General features: G+C 32.9%; 2 protein-coding genes across 2 annotated transcripts; one reads left to right on the top strand and one right to left on the bottom strand.

Annotated features, from left to right (window-relative positions):
• The first annotated feature begins 301 nt into the window (after nucleotides 1-301).
• Nucleotides 302-16,556, top strand: LOC125075740. Its single transcript, XM_047687442.1, has 16 exons — nucleotides 302-444; nucleotides 1,458-1,535; nucleotides 2,198-2,315; nucleotides 2,584-2,660; nucleotides 2,952-3,124; nucleotides 3,513-3,588; nucleotides 4,398-4,488; nucleotides 5,170-5,258; nucleotides 7,196-7,312; nucleotides 7,995-8,074; nucleotides 9,294-9,467; nucleotides 10,170-10,236; nucleotides 11,872-11,915; nucleotides 12,556-12,740; nucleotides 15,761-15,974; nucleotides 16,443-16,556. The coding sequence occupies exons 1-16, from the start codon at nucleotides 417-419 to the stop codon at nucleotides 16,554-16,556; spliced, it is 1,725 nt and encodes a 574-aa protein (XP_047543398.1). The 5' UTR covers nucleotides 302-416.
• A 1,904-nt stretch (nucleotides 16,557-18,460) lies between these two features.
• LOC125076074 (protein Teyrha-meyrha) lies at nucleotides 18,461-22,633 on the bottom strand. The gene is made up of 7 exons (XM_047688022.1): nucleotides 22,569-22,633; nucleotides 20,932-21,126; nucleotides 20,328-20,493; nucleotides 20,063-20,238; nucleotides 19,746-19,959; nucleotides 19,394-19,496; nucleotides 18,461-18,875 (listed from the first exon to the last, which is right to left on the bottom strand). Exons 2-7 carry the CDS (start codon nucleotides 21,109-21,111, stop codon nucleotides 18,689-18,691), a joined length of 1,026 nt encoding a protein of 341 aa, XP_047543978.1. The 5' UTR covers nucleotides 21,112-21,126; nucleotides 22,569-22,633; the 3' UTR covers nucleotides 18,461-18,688.
• Nucleotides 22,634-24,064: the final 1,431 nt, after the last annotated feature.

Raw genomic sequence — 24,064 nt, 5'->3', positions numbered from 1 at the left:
TGGGACAAAGATTTTAATATTAATTTATACCTCAATATTCAGATTTAACAAATATATATTTCTTGCAATCAATAGTCATTTCGAATGAATACGAATAATTTAATCTGACTCTCAAACATTACGGAATAAGGTTGGCTTTCAGCTTATCTATGTACAGAATTAATAGTCTTTACATGCCAACGTTAAAGAAAATGGCGGTTCAAAAAAAACACCGGTCTATACATATATACATACTATGTTCATAGATTTTAATGCAACGATTTTATTTTGTTTTTAATGGCATAATTTTGACAACTTTGACGTAATGATTTTTTAGTGGATTTTATATTAAAACACCTTTTTTATAAGTATTTAGCAATTTTCAGGTTTTTTAATTGTTACGAAGCTTTTATGTGATATGAAAATTTTAAGTTGAAATGGGTGACGGTATTAGGATACCTCATGGCGAGTAAATTTAAAATTGCTTATAATTATAATTTTATAATATAATAACTAAATTTAGAAGATAAAATTACTATGTTTGGTATGGTAAATATTCCATTTAAAAATCTGGTTGCTTTGTTATAATTCATAAACAGTAATATCAATATGGCGGACTATTATGTATATCAGAGGCTTATCAATGACGTTCTCCACCTATATTAAACACGTTACTCATTTAAAAAATAAAAATCAGATGGTTAGCTTATTTATTTTCAGTATTAGGTATTTATTTTAAATACTCAACAAACAACACAGTCAAAATAGGCCTTAAAAAGTAATCGGTATATCTGGCATTATACTGATATATCAATGCAACAACATGAAGCCTTGAAGTCAGATTGATATCTTTCACTTCATATCATACAGTCGACAGTTTTTGGGATGAGTCAATGTGTCTCGGTGAAAACGGATTTTATGTTTTTTTATCACTCATTTAATTATTTGATTTATTAATTACCAAGTTTAGGCTTTTTGTCGACCTTGTTGAATTGCCAGTTATTTTGATTTATTTCCTTTGATATAAAAACTTTATCTAAAGAAGAAGTTGATCGAGTGAAGATGTTTTAGTCCGTCTGTCCATCTGAACGTTGTAAGATATTTTACCGTTGTATATTGAAGTAGCTGACTGTATTTATGTGTCCCAGCTTCAACGATGGGTCACTCGTCATTATTATATAACGTATCACCACAATTAGTCGTATATCTAACATCTTCGATCTCGTGGTTAGTGGTGTATTGCGCGTGTAATGTTTGGTTTATAATTTTTGTCTTGTTCTTGCCAATGTCGGGTGGTGAAGTTGACCACTTGTCACCAAAAGGTTTATACGATACTTCCTAAAAATATAAGATATTTTTATTTTTAAAATTATACAATTTTAATCTACTTGCTAATTAGGAATAAACGTACGTATAAACATATTTCTTATAACAAATACATAATATTCACGTATAAAATGTAATGGTCGAAATTCCAGACAAGCGTCACAGGAGCTCCAGTAGTCTTGCTGGAATTCTGGAAGGCGTACGTTCTGAAAAAAAATTAGATGTTCGGGGTATGTATATTTTAAATTGCTTATAGTTATAACCATAAATGCCACCTAAAATCTTGACTCGGACTTGAAACGGTCACACATTTTAAAACTTGAGATAACTAATGAAATTTATACATATTTTTAGCTTAAGTATTAGAACTGCTCCTCGGGGCACTCACAATAAATTCAGACAGATAAGTATCGGAATCACAATTTGCGAGTTTGCGTTTTTTACTTTGCCGTTAACGAGCGTCGAACATCGACCTCCATATTCGTTCGTTTTGTTCTTTTCTTGTCGACCGGCTATATTTTATTTTTTTCAAATACTTAGTAGCTTTTGAAGAGTTTTAGTGTGTTAAAAAAATAGTCCGAAACATGTAAATTCATATGGCCATAATTCTTTTTCAACATTAAACGTTTCTCATTCATGCCTTTTGGCACTTTGATGTTAAAGAACTATACTGTATGTTGTTTTTTGGGCCTGTAGTTACACGCTTACAGATTGCCTGATTGGGCGACGGTTATGGTTTCTGCTTCTTGGTGGTTACTTTTGACGTAGCCTATATAGGCCACAATATTCCTCATTTACCAGGTTTTCACTATTTCATTGCTCTAATATCCAAAATGAATGTAAGTAAAGTCTTTAGTTTGTGGTATAAGTGAAATTTATTTATTTTTTTAAGCTTCAATTCCGGAAGTTGATGATCAATTCGCTTTAGCGGAAGCACGATGTGATAGTTTGCAAGAGAAAATTGATTTAGTAAAAGGTCTAAAACGAAAAAAGAAATTGAAAAAGAGAAGGTATATGGTATCATAATACATCATTTAATTAGTGGAAAAGTGTTAGTAGTTACCAAGTTTCTCGGTCATTCCTCTAAATATAATCTAGAGCTGGTAGTGCTTTGCGTGTAGTTCGTAAAATAAAATATATTTTTTTATAATTTTGTAAAATATCGCTTCAAATTAGTGTGTAAAAAGCCTTATTGAAAAACCATAATGGTGTCATTATTTTGTATTATATATAAAATGTATTTAAATATATATTTTAAGATGAAATTATTAATTTTAGTATGACCACAATAACCGAACCAGTTTCAACAATGACAAACATACCGCTTATTACGTTTCGAAGTCGGCCGAAAAAAAGTGAGTATTGGATTTTATTTACTATATATGTAGTGTTTATGACTTGAATGTAATTAAAGGGTCACGGAGCACTTGAATGTAACAGTTCAAGACAAAAGTTAGAATTCATAGGTACCCCAGAATATCGACCCAATATTTACATATACGACTTACGTACATACTCTATGGAACAGGGAGTGAAGAGCAATTAGCGATTTGCTAATTGCTCTTCTATATTAAATGACTATAAATTTGCATTGTAATAAAATGGCTAGTCATGTATAAATATTAGTCTGCGTTTTTGTTTTTTAGAAGTATCGCAGCAGCCGGAGAATCTTCGACGGCTCGAGACAAATGTCAAGGCAAACCCTACCACTAAAACGACACGTGGGTATGTTGATCCTGCTGTGATCGAGCAGCAGCAGATGTTGAATAGAGTTCATGCGAACAGGCTGCCTCATCAACAGCAGCATAGACCGTCAAAGGCGAGTTTAAATATAATAATTTTACTTGGTAGGGTACTCATGTACCTCCAAAGAGGTATACTTGGTATTGTTGTTTTCCGGTTTGAAGGGTAACTGTAGGCACAAAGGACATCTTAGTTCCCAAGATTGGTGGCGCATTAGCGACGTAAGGAAATGTTTGTATTATATATATTGTATTTCTAACAGCACCAATGTCTATGGGCAGGTCATGTCTCTAAGTTAAATAAGATAATAGACTGAATACTAAGAAACACTACACGGCTGTAACGTACATATTATTTTATTCTAATTAAAAAATATTCCCCTTTAGATCTAGATACTGCTCCTAAATATTTTAGTCGGTAGATACTCGTAGATATATAACAATAGTTTTATTTTTATTGTACAGGTAAAGTCGAATCGTGGCGCAGAAAATATGGCCCAATCGCGGATGATTTTACGTCGACCTCCAGCTGATGGCGACAGTTAGTCTAATCTTTGATTTATACACTTGTTTATTACTGGTTGACCGGATAAAAGTTGGTTCTCCAATACACGTCAGTCAACAATTTAAATAATGTGTTTGACTCATCACTAGATGTCTGAAACTAGAAGTTCGATTCCCTTGATATTTAAGAAAGGATATTTGGAAATTTCAACTTTAAGGGGGAAATCTGAGCTATAACTTGGTATTTATTTTACCTGTACGAAGGCGGGACGGACACTGGACAGATAGTTAACATAATTATAATACTTATATTATTTTATTATAACTATAAACAGTATCTTATTGCCTTTGATTGCTTAGTTCTATTAAATTTGACAGTACGCCAGACGAGTATGTTAAAGTAGGGTCTAGGCCGGTGGACCCTGCAGTTATAAACAATGTATAGTGTAAGCCGTCTTCTATTTAATTTTTTAAATTATAATTTTTCGATTTTTTTTCATATTTTTATTAACAATAAAATATAATTGACTGCCGGTAATTATATTTTGTGAATGGCAACAAGAAATGTGTGCGGGGAAGGAGGATACGGTAATTTGATTCATTGTTTTGAACGTTGAAGGAAAATCGAAAGAAATGGAAAAAGAAAAAAATGTAAAGTCAAGAGAAAAATAATGAAAATGATTGTGACACATTTTGTTAAGTTTACAATAGTTTAATTAGTAACTAAATAATACAAACTCAATAGTGATAATCATACAGCTACCGAACCGGTTGTAGCTTTCCTTTTTATTATTGTAGTTTAGTATAGCCCGCTTGAGTAAATAATTTTGGTTTTTGATTGTCTAGGTGAGCAAGAAAGTGTGCCCCCAGATTTATGCGGCGAAGATGAATCGTCCGATGATAAATCATTCAACGAACAAAATACGTTTTATTCACAGTGAGTAGCTTTACCCCCTAAAAGGTTTTTTTTTTATCGGAAATTAATATTTGACTCCTGTTGGATTATCGATAGCCTGAAATTAGAGTTGAGGAACGCCTCTATGGGTAGATATGGTCACGACTCGCTTAGTATTTAAACTATTTTCAGGTCTATTTGTATATAGCAAATTGTAATGTCACACTCACCAAAGAGAAATTAATCTGAATTCATTGGATATAATCGGTTCAAAAAACTTTGGTAAAATTTAACCTACCTATTTAAACAGGATACGTTGAAAGCTTGTAAAATATATAGTCGGCGTCATTCAACTAGTGACGGGTTTTGAGCCCATTGCAAATAATATTTCCTAGGTATCTAAGCTTAATTTTAATTAAAACCAGTATTTCGCGACACTAATTTGATCTTTATAAACTAATAGGACGACGATACCAGGTCCGCCGTTTTTTTAAATTTAATTTACACTGTTTGAAATTATAATTTTGTTTTACCGGAACTTGGATCAACATGTCACGAAAGATACGGTTGATATTGTATTAATATTAAAATGAATTAACCTTTAATAATACGGTTGTACTAAAGGTAAGTATACCTATTTAATCCTTGAGGATTATTTAATACACAGGCAGGTAAGGTTTGACTAGTATAATATGAATAATAATATTTTTTACTTATCATTAGAAAAAGGGATAACCACAGTCGACCTCAATCCAAGCAATCGAAGGGAAAACGACGCGTTGATATTGTAAAACCTTCTGGATCACAAACAGGTAACATTATAACACATTCATAAAGTTAGTTATCATAAACGTCATGAGTGTATTAATATTTTCTAAAGAGTAGGAAGTATGAGATTTTATTATTTTATTTTTTATTTATTTAAAATTACAAACGAAATGAAATTAATTATAAAATTATTATATTTTTGCTAGCGTTAGAAAACCTAAATTTAGGTTTGTAACAAACGCTAAAAAAATCTATCTACAGAACATTAACATTAATTAACATTTTTAATACTTTTTAATAAATAATACATTCATAATTTATAATTAATAATTTTTATAATTAATACTTTTTTAAATCAGTTATAACTGACTTAGAAAGTATCATTTTATCTGTCGAATACATACATAATTGAAATCTGTAAATTCAACTCAGCCCCGTTCTACCCACAATAAGCGCCCGGCTACTACCAGTGATCAGGCGATCTCCTACCCCCAAAAAATATATATTTAGGTTCCTTCTGGACGCATCTCACCGATGTTCTTTTTGGACACCTTGCACCTTGGCCTGAGACGGGCCTGATCCAACTCGAATTATTAGAGACGCCGTTATTGTTATTTTATCGTATACTTCAATGTGAATTAGCGATAGGGCATCGTCTTGTATACCTCGAACGCAAAGTGTCGTGGAAGTGATGTCTGATGTCGCAATAAAATAAAAATAGCGATTGACTCAGCGTTAATTATTTCTAACAACTCTGTAAAACACATTTATGATAAAAAATACATTAATGATAAGGGGACATTCCGATGAATAATTCTAACGATTAATCGCAGTACTTAATATAACTATAGGAATGAAATATTTACGTGGTTGTAGCGATTTGTGAAAGCCCTTCTGGATTGATATCACCCGCTCTCGTGTGATATTCGAACGTCAAACAGCTATACTTTTGTTTTCCGGTTTGAAGGGCGAGTGTACTGTAGTACTTCTTTGTTTCCAAGGATGTTGGCGCATTGACGTTTTAAGGATTGGTAATATTCTTACAGCGTCAACATCCTTGGTCGGTCAGTGACCATGAAAATGGCCAAGTAAAACAAAAATATAAATAAATAAACAAACTGGTTTCAATATTGTTTTTATAGGTGTGCATTTTATTGATACTGTCATGTAATAGTACTTTTTTGCCCAGTGTAATAACATACACAGGGGACATATCATTTTCGTTAATCTCCTGGTTGGTGGAGCTTTGATGTCGTAGAAAGTGATTACCGTTCTATTATCTAAGAACAATTAATTATTCTTATTATTGCTGACGTAATCAAAGTAATACTAACAAGCTCGCAGTATTTTGAAGTTATTGAAGTTATTTTATCGATTTAATTTATTTTTTATTAAAATTCGTTTAATCATATCAATACCGCATCAGTAAAAAAAGTAGTAATTTCTTATATTTTATCATAATCCCGTACTTGCTTCACATCAATTGTATAAGTTTTACAGGACTATTTTAATATCAATAATTTTTATGTGTTATTAAATTATTAAATAATCCGAAATAATTCCCATGTAGCTTTTATCTGCTAATAAATTAATAATTTGTGATTGTTTTTTTCTGTCTGTCTGCATTCCGACTACAATACTTGAGTGTAGTGCTGAGTTCCGTACAATTATGTCATAATTGCTGATTACGATTAATAACCGAGACGGTATACATAGAACAAGTAAACCTTAAGCGAAGATTACTGGTCCAAATACAAGCGAGCAATCCATAGATTTGTGCTTATAAGTCATTTCGTATTCGGTGATAGAATGAAATATTGCAAATTCTACCACATTTTTACTCCCAAACCAGTAAAGGAGCGCGATAAGAACATTTTCTCCTTAAGAGAAGAGGTTTTGCCACTATGAACTTTTGAACACTAAGGGTTGGTTACGTTTCAAGGTAATTGCGATGATAATAATATAGTATTAAAATGAATAGGTACAAAGGTAAGTGAATCGGAACGGGGGCAAGTTGTCGAGCTGTTTAAGAATAACGAAGCGCGTAGTCCGCGACAGCTGAACATAAATATTGCGAAGGAGATGAACAGAATAAAAGGTAATAAATGTTCTGCTACAAATCCGATACACTGACTATATCAAAACAAATTTCTTTCAGGAATTCACATTATGATATCACATAAATCAATGTTAAAGTCTTTAGTTTTCCTATGAACAATAAAAATAGGCTAATAATTGCACAGATTAGACGTTGGCACGACTGCAATCCATTCAGCCAAGCGCTACCATAATTGGAGCCCTCTCCCCACACAACTACATTGCCGCTCACCATTTTTTATTTATTTTTGATCGCACATGTGTCTAGTACGATATTTATGTTATCAATTGTTATTATTTTCGTTTAAACTATTTAAGGAATATTTTATGTGGTTTACTCCCTATATGTAACTTGTTTAAGAGTGAGGGAATAGGTACACATATGTTCCACTCGAGATTGACGACGTGGCCGATTACATTTATTCTAGATATAATAATTTAGATTTATTTTAATAATTTGTAATACATACGAGAAATTATGATAAGAGATTTTTTATAATTTTTCCTAAAGCGAGAGAAGCAGTAGGTACTGGTACTAGTGTTATCCCAATGCCCATTTTTCAGTCAATCTACCTATTATTATAATTAAGATAACACGATTAGTAGTAAAACATTAAAGCAATGTGTTAATAAATTGGTTAAAACATAGTTGTCTTTGAATCAATTCTATTTATTCATTTTAGACAATGCTGTCTTATATAAGCAGGAAGCGCCTACTGGCCCAATGGAAAACGTGCCACCAACATATTTGAAGAAACCAAAGGTATCAAAAAAATTGTTTTCCATATGATGAGGCTTTGAACGCAAAATATATGGAGGTTCTTTAATGCACGTTGACCAGCCCGACTTCTATTACGTAAAGCTAGAAGATCCTTTACTTCTAGGATTTTTTGTCCTTTTTTTATTACGTATTTGTAGCAAAATGTCCAAGAAAAATATTAATCTTGGAATAGGTCTAATTATGTTGCAGAATGCTTAAAACGTCTAACTAAACTGTCTAAGACTAGTCATACTAGATATACCAAAATCCATCTATTGATTTTGGTAATTCTGTTTGGCTTCGTCACCCATGAAAGTTCGTACATATATATGTTTTGTAATTAGAAGGCTTTTATTCTATTCACATCGTTGTAATTCGCCGCTAGGTGGTGAACAGTGACAGCGATAATAGGTACATCAAAATCAATGCAATACAATCGATGAACAGGACAATTGACTATATACCAATTGTTATACACAGCCAGAACAATGGGTGCCGGGTTTTGTTTGTATATCTATGTTATATGAAGTGCAACATTGAAACATCTATAGGGAGGGTTTCCAATCTACAAAACGTGTAATTTTCATAACATCTGGATATAAAAGCACGAAGAAATGTGTTTATTACTTTTAACGTGTAATTTTATGGCAATAGGAAAGTAAAGATTGACATAGTGTGGTATCTAAAGGGGAAAATCTAAGTATATAGAGACTTGAATGGGGGTAATAATTCCTCAATTATGAAATGATGAGATCTCTTTAACGAAATTTTGTTCACAAACAAGCTTTATGTTAAAAAAATATAATGTCCCGAGATAAAGCCTTAGAAGTCATTTATTATGGACATTGATTAGACGTAATCTATGCCAAAAGGTGTTTGAATATATAATTATTAGATTTTTTTCAATGAATATAGCTAGTTTTACTAATTACAATTTACTAAAAGTAAGTGGCATCTCAACTTCCAACTATAGCGGTCTCCTCATCTTCACCACCACAATTCCCCAACGAGTGTTGATGGTCTCACACAAAGCAAAATGTCAAGCAATTCATACAAATAATATTTTTTTTTGTTTTACTTTACTATCGAGCACTGTTCTTTTGGATCGCATTTGAGGCTTTTGGTTAAGATCCACGTGTTCTTTTCTGGGACATAAAGGTTCTCATAATTTCCTAGAAGGTATACAATTAAAATCAATAAATAATAAAGTATTTAATTTAAGGGTAATAAAAACGTAAAGTACCGCAACCGTCACTACGAGTTGCCCACCGTGTCATCAAAAATGAAGCGAGTTGTTCTCCACTGCTACAATGATAATTTGGCCCACGCCGCCATACCGTTCGTCGTCAGCAAGAGCTCCGCTCCTTCCCACAACGTCGGTGTTAATCTTCAGCAGGTAAATATCAATAACTTATAAATGTTGCACTGAATCTTTAGAGGAGGTACTATAAGAAGAAACTCGAAACTCGCCGCAGAGCTTGGTGGTAGGGCTTTGTGCAAGTCCGTCTGGGTAGGTACCACCCACTCATCAGATATTCTACCACCAAACAGCAGTACTCAGTATTGTTGTGTTCGGTTTGAAGGGTGAGTGAGCCAGTGTAACTACAGGCACAGGGGACGTAACATCTTAGTTTCCAAGGTTGGTGGCGCATTGGTGATGTAAGGGAATGGTTAATATTTCTTAAAACGCCATTGTCTATGGGTGGTGGTAACCACTTAACATCAGGTGGCCCATATGCTCGTCCACCTACCGATATCATAAAAAAGAGCACGATCGTGAAATGGTAGAATGTGAAACGTGACATTGACTATAATAATTATAAAATTGAGGACACACGTATCAAAGTGACGTATTGCCTAAAGGCGGTTGTCAACATTTCACGAGTAGATACGTAGTGAATTCTTACAGAATCGGACTGCTGAACTGATACAGTACAGTCTACGCGAGAGACCGCCCTTAAAAAAAATATCTTGGTAATAATAGTTATTCTGTATCATTTTTGTAATTTATTTTATAAATGTTTATGAAAACTATCAGTTTTTAATTACGATTTTGCGTAATATGAATATTACAACCAGACGTATTTGTCATGAGCAGATTTTAAACGGGCTCAGAGTACAGCAGCCGATATCGAAAATACCACTTACCATCGCGCACCATATGGGTTAGTTTTTAGATATTATTGTAAGTTGTTTTAGTTTATTACTATCAAATATTAGTTTCCGCCCATGGCTTTGCACACATGTTCTTGCAGATTTTCCTAAGTCCTTGTCTTTACTCCTGACAACGTTTATACAAAACCTCATGATGATCGGTTGAATAGTTGCGCAGTGAAAGTTTAATACCTACATTTTATGTTTACAATATTCTGCCCTGTACAAGATAGCTTGATCTTTTTGGCAGATGTAAATATTTCTGATCGACATAACTTTGCAATAACGAACATCTTATTTTCTTAATTTAATGATTTTAAAAAGTGTAAAAATATTTAAAAAAAATACGTATAATACGAAAGTCTATAAAGAATCTAGCGTTATCCGAAAATTTTATGACTTATTATTGCTTCAAATTAAAATTTAAATAGAAACACTGAAATTAATAGACACCTGTACAATGTTACATCGGTTGGATGTTAGGGACGCGAATAACTGGCAGTAACTGCTACAAATATTGATTACAAAAATCCTTATTAAAGATCACTGTTATTGTTACGAACGGGGATCCTTTTGGTTGGGGATTTTTTGGTTAGTGGTTGGGGTCTCTTTAGCTTGTATAACTCTTTTTAGAAAAATAAGGTAAAGAAAAATTGAATTCTAATATGAATTACGCATTTCATTGTTCCATCGACTGTTATATATGCTATATTTTCTGTTTCCCATCACTAGCCTGTCTGTCAAAAAATCAACCTAACTTGAACAGGGTATAGTTACTTAGATTTAAGTTATATATCGTGGTATAGTCGATACAAAGCGTCATATGGAAATTAGGCGGTAACGTGATGATGGTGATATCGATGTATGATGATTTCAAGTTAGAGCGTTTTCATATTATACGATCCAATGTCGGGGTCGGACAACAATAGCTGACAGCCGACAGCCGACACCATGTGTTATTTTCACATATTTCCAACAAAATAGTCCCGATTCCTTCATTTGTTTCGCGCGGGTATATCATCATGGCAGACTATAATAGGAAATTTTATTTACTGTAACTATTATATTTGAGACGCAAAAAAGATTGTACAAAGAATGTATTGGATACATCCCATTGTGGAAGCTAGATATTCAGGGGTGCATTTTATACTCTGTTTTAAAAACGCACCTAAATCGTTTTTTAATTACTTTCTTATGAATGAATCCACGTTCGATTACTTGGTAATTCACATCTCACAACAACCAAACAAGTAAACAAAACAAAAACGCAAAATGGCCGCCGCGCATCACTCTGCGCACACAGAGACAATTTAAATGCACGTATAGCATACTTACAAAAAATATCGTCCGACGGCTCACGGGCATCCTATGGTGCCGCCAACGAATGGGTGTCGGCCCCGATATCCGATATCGGATCGGATAATGTAAAGACGCTCTTACGGAAAGGGAACCACAGCTTTTACGAAAGTTGTCGATTACTCGATAAATAATGTAAAGCTGAAACATTTAATGATAAAATAGTATAAGTATTTATAGCTTATTCAAATGTAAATCATTGGCTATGGTAATTATTTTTGTTAAGATTTTTCTATGAGGTTTTCTTATTTTCCAAAATCTTTCTATTAAAACTGACCTTTCTTCGACAGGCCTTCGTCACGTTCCCACGACTGGAACTAAAAGCGCTATGACGGTAAGTATTAAAATAATACTTCAATTATTATGGAAGTAAATTATTTGATATTGATGTGGTGTAATAATAGCTACATTTGGTATTCGTGTTCACAATAACGGCTCTGAGACTAGGATTAAATCAGTGAGTACGCCAAGACGAACAGTGCAGTGTAACACGATGCAGTCATTTGTTTCGTCCGCCATTGCCTAATGAGAGCGTAGCTGAATCAATGTGTTGGGCATACGGACGTACTCCAACGCTCGCTGCGTTATATGCGTGTGTGATGTCAGGAACGGTCGGTTCTTTAATGCACTGCATCGTGGTAAATTTTTACCATTGGATTTCTTTACACTGCCGTATTAAGATTTTGAGTCAGTCATAACGACATTATGACGACCTCCGTGTCGAGTAGTGTGTACACAGGTTTTCATGGGTACTCCACTCCGAGGTCCCGGGTTCGATTCCCGGCCGAGTTGATGTAGGAAAAGTTCATTCGTTTTCTATGTTGTCTTGGGTCTGGGTGTTTGTGGTACCGTCGTTACTTCTGATTTTCCATAACAGAAGTGCTTTAGCTATTTAAATTAGGATCTGAGTAATGTATGTGATGTTTTACAAGTTACTTAAAAAAATGTTATCTATGGATGTCTCCATTTCTCAGTCTCCGACGTTACAAAGCAGTGAAATGAATGTTATCAAGTTAGGACAGAGGTTACTTCATCTGCCATCGTTTAAGACCATGTCCTACTGTCGGTTATTGTCGCTCTACCGCGCGGGGAATAGCCTCGTGTCCAGATTCCTATGTGCCAACGGACGGCCACATTACTTCTACACATCTATGTGCGAGTAAGTTGTGTTTTATTTTATCCTAACCATAATAAATCTTCTAAAATTCAAATCTTGCTTTCTAGGAATGAATAAATACTTCTTTATTTATTACTTTTTTGTATATTAAAACCAGTGGTAGGGTTTCATGCAGACATGACGAACCAGCAATAATTAATGTTGTTTATTCGATTTCAATTTGGGAGAACTATGTAAATTCAAGCAAAAGTGACATTATATCCGATAGTTGCCGATATATTTATCAATAATGTTAGAAGAGGTTTATACCTTTTGAAGACCTTGTGTCTATAAGCGAAAGTGTGCTCTTGTCATCAGTAGCTCTTTGACTCAGCGGCCTTTCTGAAACAGATTAAAAATTAAATTAAATATCTAACTATATTTTGTATTTGATAACCGTATGTACTCAGATCATTTGCAAGTATTAAAATAATGTAAAATATATTATAATATATTCTTAGCTGCCATTTTGTGAAGATTTTGCTTACTATAAGTTCATTCAAGTTTTTGTCTTACTAGTAATTACAATAACTATGTACCTTAATAATTACTTAACCGATTATGAAGTAGATATTTTATTTGAAAGCCGAATAAAAATTAACTTGCCAACCTTAGTCTTAATAATAATAGTGCATAATGTTTTATTTTTATTTGGTGTATTGTCTATGAAATAATCTGGACGTTTTCGATAGACCTATGACACCCCGTTACACATATCCCTCTGGCATACTGTCAAATAGAGAGACACTAAGTCGTCTGTTAAGATGCTATCATAGACTTCTTTTTTTTTTCGTTCATATAAATTATAGAGGTCTAGGGAATGTTATAAGGAGTTTTGAATTTAAAGGTATATTTTAGTGCAATGTTTATCATGAAATATTTAATTATATGTAGGAAAAATAAAACCCAAAATGTTCCTATATGATTAATCATTTACATGTATCATTTATTTCTTCTGCAGAAGAGCGAGCTGCTCACGTGAGATATTATTTGTGTATCGGCTTGTACATGTAAAATATAACTTATTAATATATTTCTTGAAATATTTGAAACAATTTATAATACTCGATCGTCCAATAATTATTTAGAGTTCTTAATTTTTTGTTTCTTTCCTCTTGAAACAGTCAATGGTGTTGTTTATTATTTTTACTTTAAAGCGGGTGTCAGGCGTACGAAATTCAAGTAGACGGTTTTTAGTTCGCGAACGTACTCGGCTGACGTCGGTAACACAAATGAAGCTTGCTCACACTGTATTGTGACGTCGTCGTCAGAAGAAGTGTTTATTGTGTTATTTAGGAATTATATCATATTAATAAAAAGAGATTTTTATAATTTTTATCGAAAAGTGTGGGTGAAATGTTTTCAAACAGGCTCTATCCATACATACGGTGTACTTGCTCGTACGTCTATCACCCGCTCAACAGTCATTTGATATAAAAAAATATTACAAAATGTAAAAAAAGAAAACGTTTTCGTTACAGATAATATCGTGGACTGAGAAAAAAAACAAGACGAAGGAATCAATCATAATTGTTTTTATATTTAATTTTCTTATGTTTCTAATATTTCAATCGATACTGCTAGGAATGTTTTTTTTTTTTAATAAAATGTATAAAGTTTGCACAAGATATTGCGTGTTTTACTTTATCTTGGGTTGTGACTAAAAAAAAAGAAGTTATAAATGTTGTGAAAAGTAATATATTATATTACATTGCGAATTAAGAAAAGATGATTTAGTTGGAGTATGGTATTTGTTGAAGAATCAATAATTAATTCATTCAGTAACAGTACGCATAATTGTCACAGTAGGCATCAGCACTCTATATGGGGATATATAGAAGCTAGGTTGGAAGTAAATCAGCAACCTGGAGTTCAGCGGTTGGCAGTGTTTACATTCCCGTAACCACGTCAAGCCGTTAGTCATGTTTCAGCCTTTGATCATCAGAGTGAAAGATTAGGGAAAGAAAATAAAAAGATTCAAACGATGACGCTATTCTATAGAAATTTGAAAGGAGAATATTATAATTAATGTATAATAGTGATAGTATTGTTCTAATACTTTTGATTGAATTTGTTAAAAAAGAAAAACTAAATATTTACTTAACCATTTAATAAGACAAGCCATTTCTACGTATTGTAAAAAAGTAGAAGTAGATATAAAATATTTTTTGTCTACCATACTTTTAATGTGAATCTTGACAGATATAAGATTCGCGTTATTATACTTATCTGCGGTATTGCCTCACTGGATGTAATTTAAAGGAAAAGACATTCATTATTTTATTGACATTAATATTCCGGAAGCGACCTGCTTACTAAATTTTATCAGAATCCTTCCAGTCCAGAGTGTGATTGTGTATCAAATATTCAATACAAATATTTTCGTATTTAAGATAATATCACTCGGAGAGAATTAAGTTTATAAATGACAGATATTCCTTAAAATTTTAGTACTTAAGTAACTATTTTATTTCAAAAAATTTGTATTAGCTTCAGATAGACTTCGGAAACGTTATTTAGATTTCCATGAATGGTACATTGTATATTTTTAATGATAATTTTTATATCAGCCCTTTGCTTAATACGGCACTCGGCGTTGGAACATATAACCTTTTATATCGTTCAAGGAATCGCCTCGATAGTATCCATTCTAGAATATAATAGAGCAAGTTTTATTGGACAATTAATAGTTTACAAATGCCGATGTAAAATTTTTGAATACCGATAATTTTAGCTTGTGCACATACCTCTAAAGGTTTCATTTCCCAACAAAATTAATTTTCATAAGATTTCGTTTATCCATTGGTACTAAATCTTATTAATAAATTATTAAATATTCGCTTTTACTTATAAAAAATAGAATTTTCTTTCTTCAATGCAATGGCTATCTATTCTCCTTCAGCATATTTTAATTCGTGTTTATTTTAAAGTAACACTAACCAAACCTTCAATTAACCGAAATTTATGAAATGTGTAAATGTCATCGGGTTACTTACTTAACTTATTATTTCTGGATTAAGCAGTCTAACGACGAATCCAGATGAAATCGCGTCAGCACAGTCGAAAAGACGAAGCAGGAGTCAAGGGGAGAAAAAGAACCTAATTGAATACGTGGCCCTGTTCAGGGAGTACGAGCAGGTCGAGAAGCGTCTTAATGAGAACTATGACCCAGATCTTGAAAAACATAAGGATACTCTGGAAAAGAAACTTACAGAACGTGAAAAATATATTCGAAAGGTAAAATGTCTTATCGATTCATAATGGTAAAACCTTGCACTCTTTCAATCCTTATTGGTTTCAAACATGATGCTGAATGAAAATTACATCGTAATCATGCAACAAAGTGGTTATTCCTACACGATGATAGTGGCCTATATGAGGCCTGTATAAGTATTGGATAAGATTTTATTTCTTGCAAGTACTGTAAAAAATGTATCTTTTTACTCTCATTTAAATAATTCTGCGAAATATTTATTCGTTTGTATTTATTAATTGAAAAAAATAATGCAATTTAACCGAAAGCGGCAGTTTCAAATCCAGGTTAACTCCACTGATCTTTCACGTGCTTAAATTTTGTTTATAAATGTACCTTTATTCATGTTTCGGATGAATATCTGCCGAAATATTATATCTGCCAATTTGCTGCTGTTGGTCTGTTATTGTTAGTTCTATGGATTGATTGGATAATATATAAACAATATCTAGATCGTTCGAGATACGGGGGACGATATGAATGTGGAAGATTTCAGGGCTACTATTGCGAACGAGGATTATCAACATTTAAAGTTTGATTTACTATCTACACAAACTGAACAATAAAAGATTATACATTTATGAATGTGAGAAATTATATGTAATTTAAATTATATATTGTGAATTAAACTGAAGGATATTAATAATAATAATATCTGTCGAATTTAATTACAGGTTTTTTTATTTACTTGCAACACGAATATAGAATCGTGTAATATTAAAAACTTATTAATGTTGTTACGCGACGTATCCGATTTGTTGTATCAAATAAGAAAACTTGTTTTTCTTTTTTGTAGTCAATAATTCATTATTAAAACAATAGCTTTATGAGCTGAGCTATATTTTTGCGAGATGTTGATCATATATTTTATAAATTGCATCGAAATGAAACAAAAGACATTTATGTATGCGCATAATACTAGACTGATAAAGACTGGCACCGGTTGTGATTGAAATTCGCCTTTTAAATAAATTGAATCAAGTTGGCCTTATAATAAATAGTAAAAGAAAATAAAAATACACGATAATATTCGATGTACATGTATTATATATAGATGTGTATGTATGTAGGTAGATCTTAGTTATGACTCTGCGCAGTACTATATTTTGAGAATGAATGTTGTAATTTATTGTGTTTAATTTGATGTCAATGAACAATATGTACCCTACGTTATATATAAAAATTTAAAAGCGAACTCGATTGTCAGCTAATAATATGTACTCTGCTAATTCGCATGTCTTTTTGTCTGCCTAGGCTAAGTTTAGTAAGGAAATGTAGTCTAGATTTTTTTGATGTGAATCGTTTGTATTTAAATTATTAGCAGACATCATGCTATGACGTAATTGCAATCTTCTCAATGTCAATAAAAATATTTTAAATACATCAACGTTTTATTTTTCATGAAAATAATGACACCACAGATGATTAAATATTTATGGTAATCACCTGTGTACACGGGGCATTACGACGTACGATGTCACAGTGAAGCATGCATTTTTTAGACTAGTAACCTTTTAATACTAGACACAGATTAGATATTCTAAGAATACGATTAACATCAATGAAACAGTCATATTTACACAAATATTTTAAATTCAACAATTCAATTTTACCAATTTTTCGATTTATATTAAATCTGAAGAATTCTATTAATAGGTTAAAATGGACACAATATTTACAAAAGAGTTTTTATAAGTATATATAAAGGTATATTTTTTAGTCGAGGAAGACAAAGCAACTATATTAAACAATTATGATTATAATTTCAATAAATAAATAAACTATTTTTTAAATTAACAACACGAAGCAAAGTATATATAAGCGTACAGGATACTCCACAAGAGGAAAAAATCCATATAGTTTATTTTTGCGTTTCTGTAAAACCTAATTGCATTCATATGTATGACTCACACTTTTTTAAATACGCGCGGTAAATAAATATATTTAAATTTGATAGTGTGATACCGATTTATGCGGTTGAATTTTTTAAATTTCAAAACAATCACGAAGTGAAGATATGACCGGACTCCATGTCTAAATATATTTTAAACATTTTGATTAAAAGCTAAGATAATACTAAATTACATTACATTTTCAACTTCTGTTTAGTCTAAGTATATTTATGATACTTTTTTTTTTAGGCTATCGTAGTTACATAATATGTACATTAATCTTATATTAATATTTTATAGAAATTGTAACCTTTGCAAACCTTAATAAAATCAAACAAAATGATAAGACTTATACAACAGTCAAAATTAGTTCTTTTGAAATAATAATTTATTAGTGCTATAAAAAGATAAAACGTAAAAATTATTCGAAAATGTTTTGGATTTTAATCCATATATGTTTTCATGACTTTCATTCATACTTTTGTTTCATTGCGACAAAATAAGTATGAAGTAAGCCAACATTTTGACGTGTCGGTATTTCTCGCCGACACTCATATCCTTTTCTTTTTAATAAACCTCATGATCAAAGGCCCTTACTACTCGGATACTAAGAGGACATCGTGTTAAGGGTCCGAACACACCCAACTCACAGATATAACAATAGATACCCGTGATTTATAGGTATACAAATAACTATCCTGAGAGAGGACCGAAGTCGTAACCGATGGCACAGAAGTCAGTTACAGTGACTATTGGACCATCCAATCACAACAAATCGTAGCATATGATTAAGGAATAAAGTAGGTTTAGTTGCGCGAGTCTGTCGAGGAAGGCATTTCGCCGTCGATCTTGTGGCGAGCATGGGCGTAAGCGTCGGCGAGCGCAGGCCACGTGTCCGTGCCGGCGGCCCACTCCGACGTGCTCACCTCGGCCGGCCTCTCCACACTCTCGGTCTTGGCGCACTCGAGTGACAGAGGCTTGGGAGTCTCAATCCTGTATTCACGATAAGGATGCGTTTGAATTTATATATCATGAGTTACTAAGCCATTTATTTAGTTTACATATAAGCTCGATTCGAAGAAATTTGTTTTCAACTATTCCCTGGAAGACAAATATCCTGCAATGAACAGTCTAAAGACATGACATGATGTTAGAATACAAGTTTATATGTAGGTAGTGTACATACATACATCCATACAGTTATTCCATGTCTAATAATTAGTTCTTTTTGTTGCTGCGCTCCAGTTAGGTCAGTGTAATAAAGTCAAGAAACATAACATTAGATCCAGTTCTAAGACCCTAAAATAATGAATGGAACTCCTACAGTAACAGTCTTTGAAAGTTATTTATCACCAGGTCGCTAACTGACACTAAGATAAAAATGGGCGAATGGAAATGGAAAAAATGGGCGAATGGAAATGGAAAAAATGGGACATTTTAACTTATATGAATTGAAAGTATTTGTGCGTTTAAAAAGCTATTTGTTTGCGTGTGATGTACTTAGAAAATACCTCACGCGTTCAGGCGACTGCATCGTATCGTTGGTGCTCGATATTTCAAGATCTTCAGCGTAACTCAGGTGTATCTTTTCTCCATCGTTGCGTGAATCTTTTTCTGAAATACAAAAACGTAAAATTGTTTTTCAAAATAAGGATTTTGTCTAGGTAAGACATTATGACCAATTCTTAATCAAATGTCTCAGGGGCGTCTGCTGGAGAAATGTTTAGGTGTCATAAATCGCTGTCTCTAGTGATCGCAAGCGCTGTTTCTAGTACCTGACTCATGGTTCGAGTGGTTGACAACCCGAAGAGATATAAGGTGCGTGTCTAATGGTATTACGTGCTTATGTTATAAACAACGTACCGTCGACGTTTATGGCAGCTTCCGGCCAACCGAGCGAGTCACCTTCTACATCGACAGGCTCGTCTTCAGCATCGTATGAACGAGACTCGCGTGGACGTTCCTCGCGCCTTTCATCTTCTAAATCGTAACCGAGCATGCTTTCCACAGTATGGTGACGCTTGCGTGTACGCAATTTTAGTCTCCTCTGTCGGTTTGCGCGGATACGTTGGTAAGTCTGTTTATAAAATATACACTCATTTTATAATTAAAAAAACAATCAGTGTGCATTACATATAATATGTTATATCATATTTTCTTAAAAATATTTTTCTTATTACCTCCCAGCGAGCATCCTCATCTTGGTGATGAAGCGAATGTGAAGGAGCTGCCGCTTCGCGAGGTATCGCTGTTAGGCTGTACAAATGCTGCAGTTCTTGCAAAAAATGCGCTTGCGCGACGCCTGGACCGAGTCTGGCTCCACAAACGCCGCAAGCGGACTTACGTTCACCGTCCGCTATCAATAGATTTAGTTACCCATTTTTAACATAATGTTGTTATATATAGATGTCTAGGTTTTAAAAATAAGTAAAGTTAATTACTTACGCGAAAATAGTTCATGGGAATCAGAACAAGTAGCGGTAGCTGGTTGGTCTTCGTCTTTGCAGGGCCGCGGTGAGGCCGAGGCCGCGGAGCCGGGAGAGCTCGTGTCGTCGCGCACCGCATATGTATGTCGATAGAGCGGCGGAGTGCTATTGTCATCGCGGACACCCTGAATCAAATTGAACTCTAGATCATCTCAATAATAATATATCAATCAACCAGATAAAAAAATGTGAATACATATGTATAAGAATTGTAAAAAGTAGTAAAATTTAAATGTCTAAGTCTCATTGTCTTTGATTAGATCTATTATCGGAGGACTGTAATAAAAGTATATGGCGTAATTAACCGTTAAATAAGACAATAATATAATAGTAATAATACAGGTTCCACAGACAACTTTTAACACAATCATGTTTCATATTTACAATGCATTTACTTGTGCGGTACAAAGCGATACCGTCAGATTTTAAAATTATTCTTATTTTTTATTTTGTACTTAAACGTAATACGACAAATCACCTCTGAATATTAAACATATCAATAACCGTTTAGGTTATTTAATTACGATTAACTCAAACTTAATATGGTAAAAATGAATACACACTCTTAATGCTTGTCCGACACTCTGTCCAAGAGCGTATTGCTCCCCCAAATGTCTAGCAAATGCTTTTCCGGGATAAAGCGGATGAAATGCACCTCCTATCGGCCGAAATGCACCACAACCGAAACTCTGCAGCGCTGGGTGCAGGAACTGCGGCGCCATATGATGAAGGAAACCCTCCATGATAACCGCAGCCGTCTAAAAACAGACTTCTAGTTAAAGGATGAATTATAAAATAAATAAATCGCAAGCGCTGTAATATTAAAATATTATATGACAATAGAACACCAAATTTTCAAAACAATACTATCCAGATATTATTACCTTCCTAATATTACAAACGTTTGGATGAATGCATGTTTTATGGAAGAGCGCATCTGAATGAAATGCGCAGAGATTGATTAAAGTTTGGAATACCACACAGGTTACTTTTTATATTGGAAAGATATAGCTAACAGTTGCAATTACCCCCATCCTTCTCAAACAAATGAGCGAAGCCGCGAGCGGAAACTAATAATAATATAATATTCTAAATATTCTAATGAAAGAAAGAACATTATTTATCTGTGATTTCTTGACTCAACCTGTAAATCTGTTAGCAATTAATTTAAATCAGTAGCAATAGATTAATTTAATACTATACATAAACTAACTCTATGGAATGTATAATTTTAGTGATTGTTCTAAATTATCCTAAAAATACAAATAAAAAAGTCGTTGTCACAGTAAGGAAATAAGAAATAAAAGCATTCCGATCACAAAATAGTAAAAACGTTTCCTTTATAAAAAGTAGTCGTTTTAAATGACCCAAGAAAAAATAAACAGAAAAAGATTAACAGCCGTCAAAGAATAAAACCACAAGAATAGTTATAAGTGTTTATTTTGAAAACAATCGTATTACATGTTTGTCGGGAGCGCTCTGGCCGATAGTTCGGGAGGGCTTCCTCCTTGAAACAATAAACGTCTTCAAAACACACGTATGTACGTGATGCTGACCACCGGTTCTCAGAATTGCGTAACATTTAATTTTGGTTTTAAGAATACATTCCTTAGTATTATGACGGTAAGGATGCATGACTTATAATATTAAATGAGCAATCGATTTTATGTACTTATGTTTGTAATTGTGTATGTCTTAGACGGTTCTAGCGATTTGGCTTCAATTTTGTATGTAGCTAACAAGGTTTTGCTCTTTAAGTTTATTTATGTGGGTGTCTTTTCTGAAATAAGCCATTTTTTACTATTTTTTATTACCGATTATTAAAGATAGAAGATTATTACATCAGCATTGTAGTATTTTGTATAATTATCGCTTACCAATGAAAAAGCGACAAAGTATTTTTAATATATTTATTTTCTTTTAAATTCTGTTATAAGTTTATTTTCAAATAAATTATTTGTTTGTGGTTTATTTTAGACATTTCGTGACGTCGTGAACACTGTCGTTGATAAAAGAATGAATTTTATGATCGATAAATTATTATTTTTTATAAATTATACAAATTTAAGTAACGAGAAAAGGGTAAAGTTTTTAATAAGTATAAGACAACGAGTAAACCCGTAAACCCGATAAACATTTATTTACGTATGAGTAGACTTCAAACAGCGATGTGTCTGTGGTCGTTGATGACAGCCCTTACTGTGTTGGTCTCCAATTAGTCCTCAGGTATTAGGTGGAATGGCTGCGTCGTAATCAATCGGGTAGTAAACAATGATCTCCTTTGAGTCAGGTGCGAGTTCTGTTGGCCTTAGCTTTAACAAACACGGAGCCACGTGTCTGATGCATTTATTTGTTTTCTTTGTAAACACGAGACATCGTGCAGACTGTACCGTGTTAGGATATAGCTCGTATATACTGCACGATGTATGTATCTTTTTAACTAAAACTTATAAAACCATGTATGAGGGACTATAATGACTATAAAACAAAAAGCAGATAGAGCGCGCGGAGCATTGTAGTGGATCACTAAAGGAAATAGAAAATCAAAACGAACTTAAATAAGTTAAAGCTCTAAAAGTTAAAAAAAATATATATTGACGTATTAACAAATTTTTACTACGAACAGTATCGGAAATTTGATTTGCTCTTTGGTTTTGAAATTAAAAAATAATATATATTTTTTTAAATATATTATTATAAATTATAATTCAGTATCACAGTATAATGTCTTGACATCATAAATAATTCAACCGCTATAAATACGATAAGTTTGCTACCGAAGAGGTATCGCGTAAGAATACATGTCTAAATAAAAATGAATTATTGATTGCGTACAACTGGCTTTTATTAAAAAATATTATTGATATTTCCAATAATTTCCATTGTGGTGAATGAAAATTACAGTGCAAAATTAAAGTGTTTCATTATTGCTAGTTTTAACTAATTTGATGTGTATTTGTTTTATCCGAATTCATGCCTAACTACTAAGCCGATTCATGAGACTTTCAAAACATGATACAAACAGTTCAGGACGGATATGGGCTACATACTATGTTTATATTTTTGAATTAAAAAATAAATTTGTCAACGTAGACCAAGAGAGTTTAGGTCCCGGACATTTTTTAAGTTGACGCTGTCAAAACTTTTTAACAAATCACCTTTGTATAAATTTTATATATCCGAAATGTATACAGTAAACACCACAGTCACTTGTCATATTTAAAAAGAGGAAAAGAGATAAGCGACAACTGTAATTCAATTTATTTGTTATGTATTATTTCATATTAAAATAATCGTTATCCGTTAATAATAATCACGTTTACACTTTGCAATTTGGACTGAAAGATTGAGATATTAAAAGATATTTAAATAAGCGCATCAAAATAAGACGTGGGGCGTGCGTCGTGTGCGGGAAAATATATTACAATACGGGCGAATAGATAGATCGCTTGGGTCGATTTTCATTACGTTAACTATTTTAGGGTTAACATCTAATGTTACCCGTGCAAAATAGGAGCAAGTTTTAACAATATTCAAATCCCTCAATTAAATACATTTCGGCTATTTATTTCATACAAAATAATATTTAAAGCTGTGTTTTTAATTCAAATTCAGTGGTTTTTCTCAATTCTGAGAGTATTTCCATTCCATGCCGTTGTTTGTTTTTATTTGACTATTAATAAGTGAGTGACACGC

Source organism: Vanessa atalanta, chromosome Z (genome assembly GCF_905147765.1).
Source record: "Vanessa atalanta chromosome Z, ilVanAtal1.2, whole genome shotgun sequence".
NCBI classification, from domain to species: domain Eukaryota; kingdom Metazoa; phylum Arthropoda; class Insecta; order Lepidoptera; family Nymphalidae; genus Vanessa; species Vanessa atalanta.
This window is presented reverse-complemented; position numbering and strand designations above follow the sequence as displayed.

What these genes read in the sequence shown, in the direction of transcription:
- LOC125075740 (XM_047687442.1), top strand. Translation starts at nt 417, where the DNA reads ATGGGTGACGGTATTAGGATACCTCATG. An exon ending in TCGAAGTCGGCCGAAAAAAA is followed by an intron (nt 2,661 to 2,951) that starts GTGAGTATTGGA and finishes TTTGTTTTTTAG; the next exon opens with AAGTATCGCAGCAGCCGGAG. An exon ending in ACCTTCTGGATCACAAACAG is followed by an intron (nt 5,259 to 7,195) that starts GTAACATTATAA and finishes TAAAATGAATAG; the next exon opens with GTACAAAGGTAAGTGAATCG.
- LOC125076074 (XM_047688022.1), bottom strand. Translation starts at nt 21,111, where the DNA reads ATGGAGGGTTTCCTTCATCATATGGCGCCGCAGTTCCTGCACCCAGCG. An exon ending in AGCTGCCATAAACGTCGACG is followed by an intron (nt 19,497 to 19,745) that starts GTACGTTGTTTA and finishes TTTGTATTTCAG; the next exon opens with AAAAAGATTCACGCAACGAT. An exon ending in CAGTCGCCTGAACGCGTGAG is followed by an intron (nt 18,876 to 19,393) that starts GTATTTTCTAAG and finishes TCGTGAATACAG; the next exon opens with GATTGAGACTCCCAAGCCTC.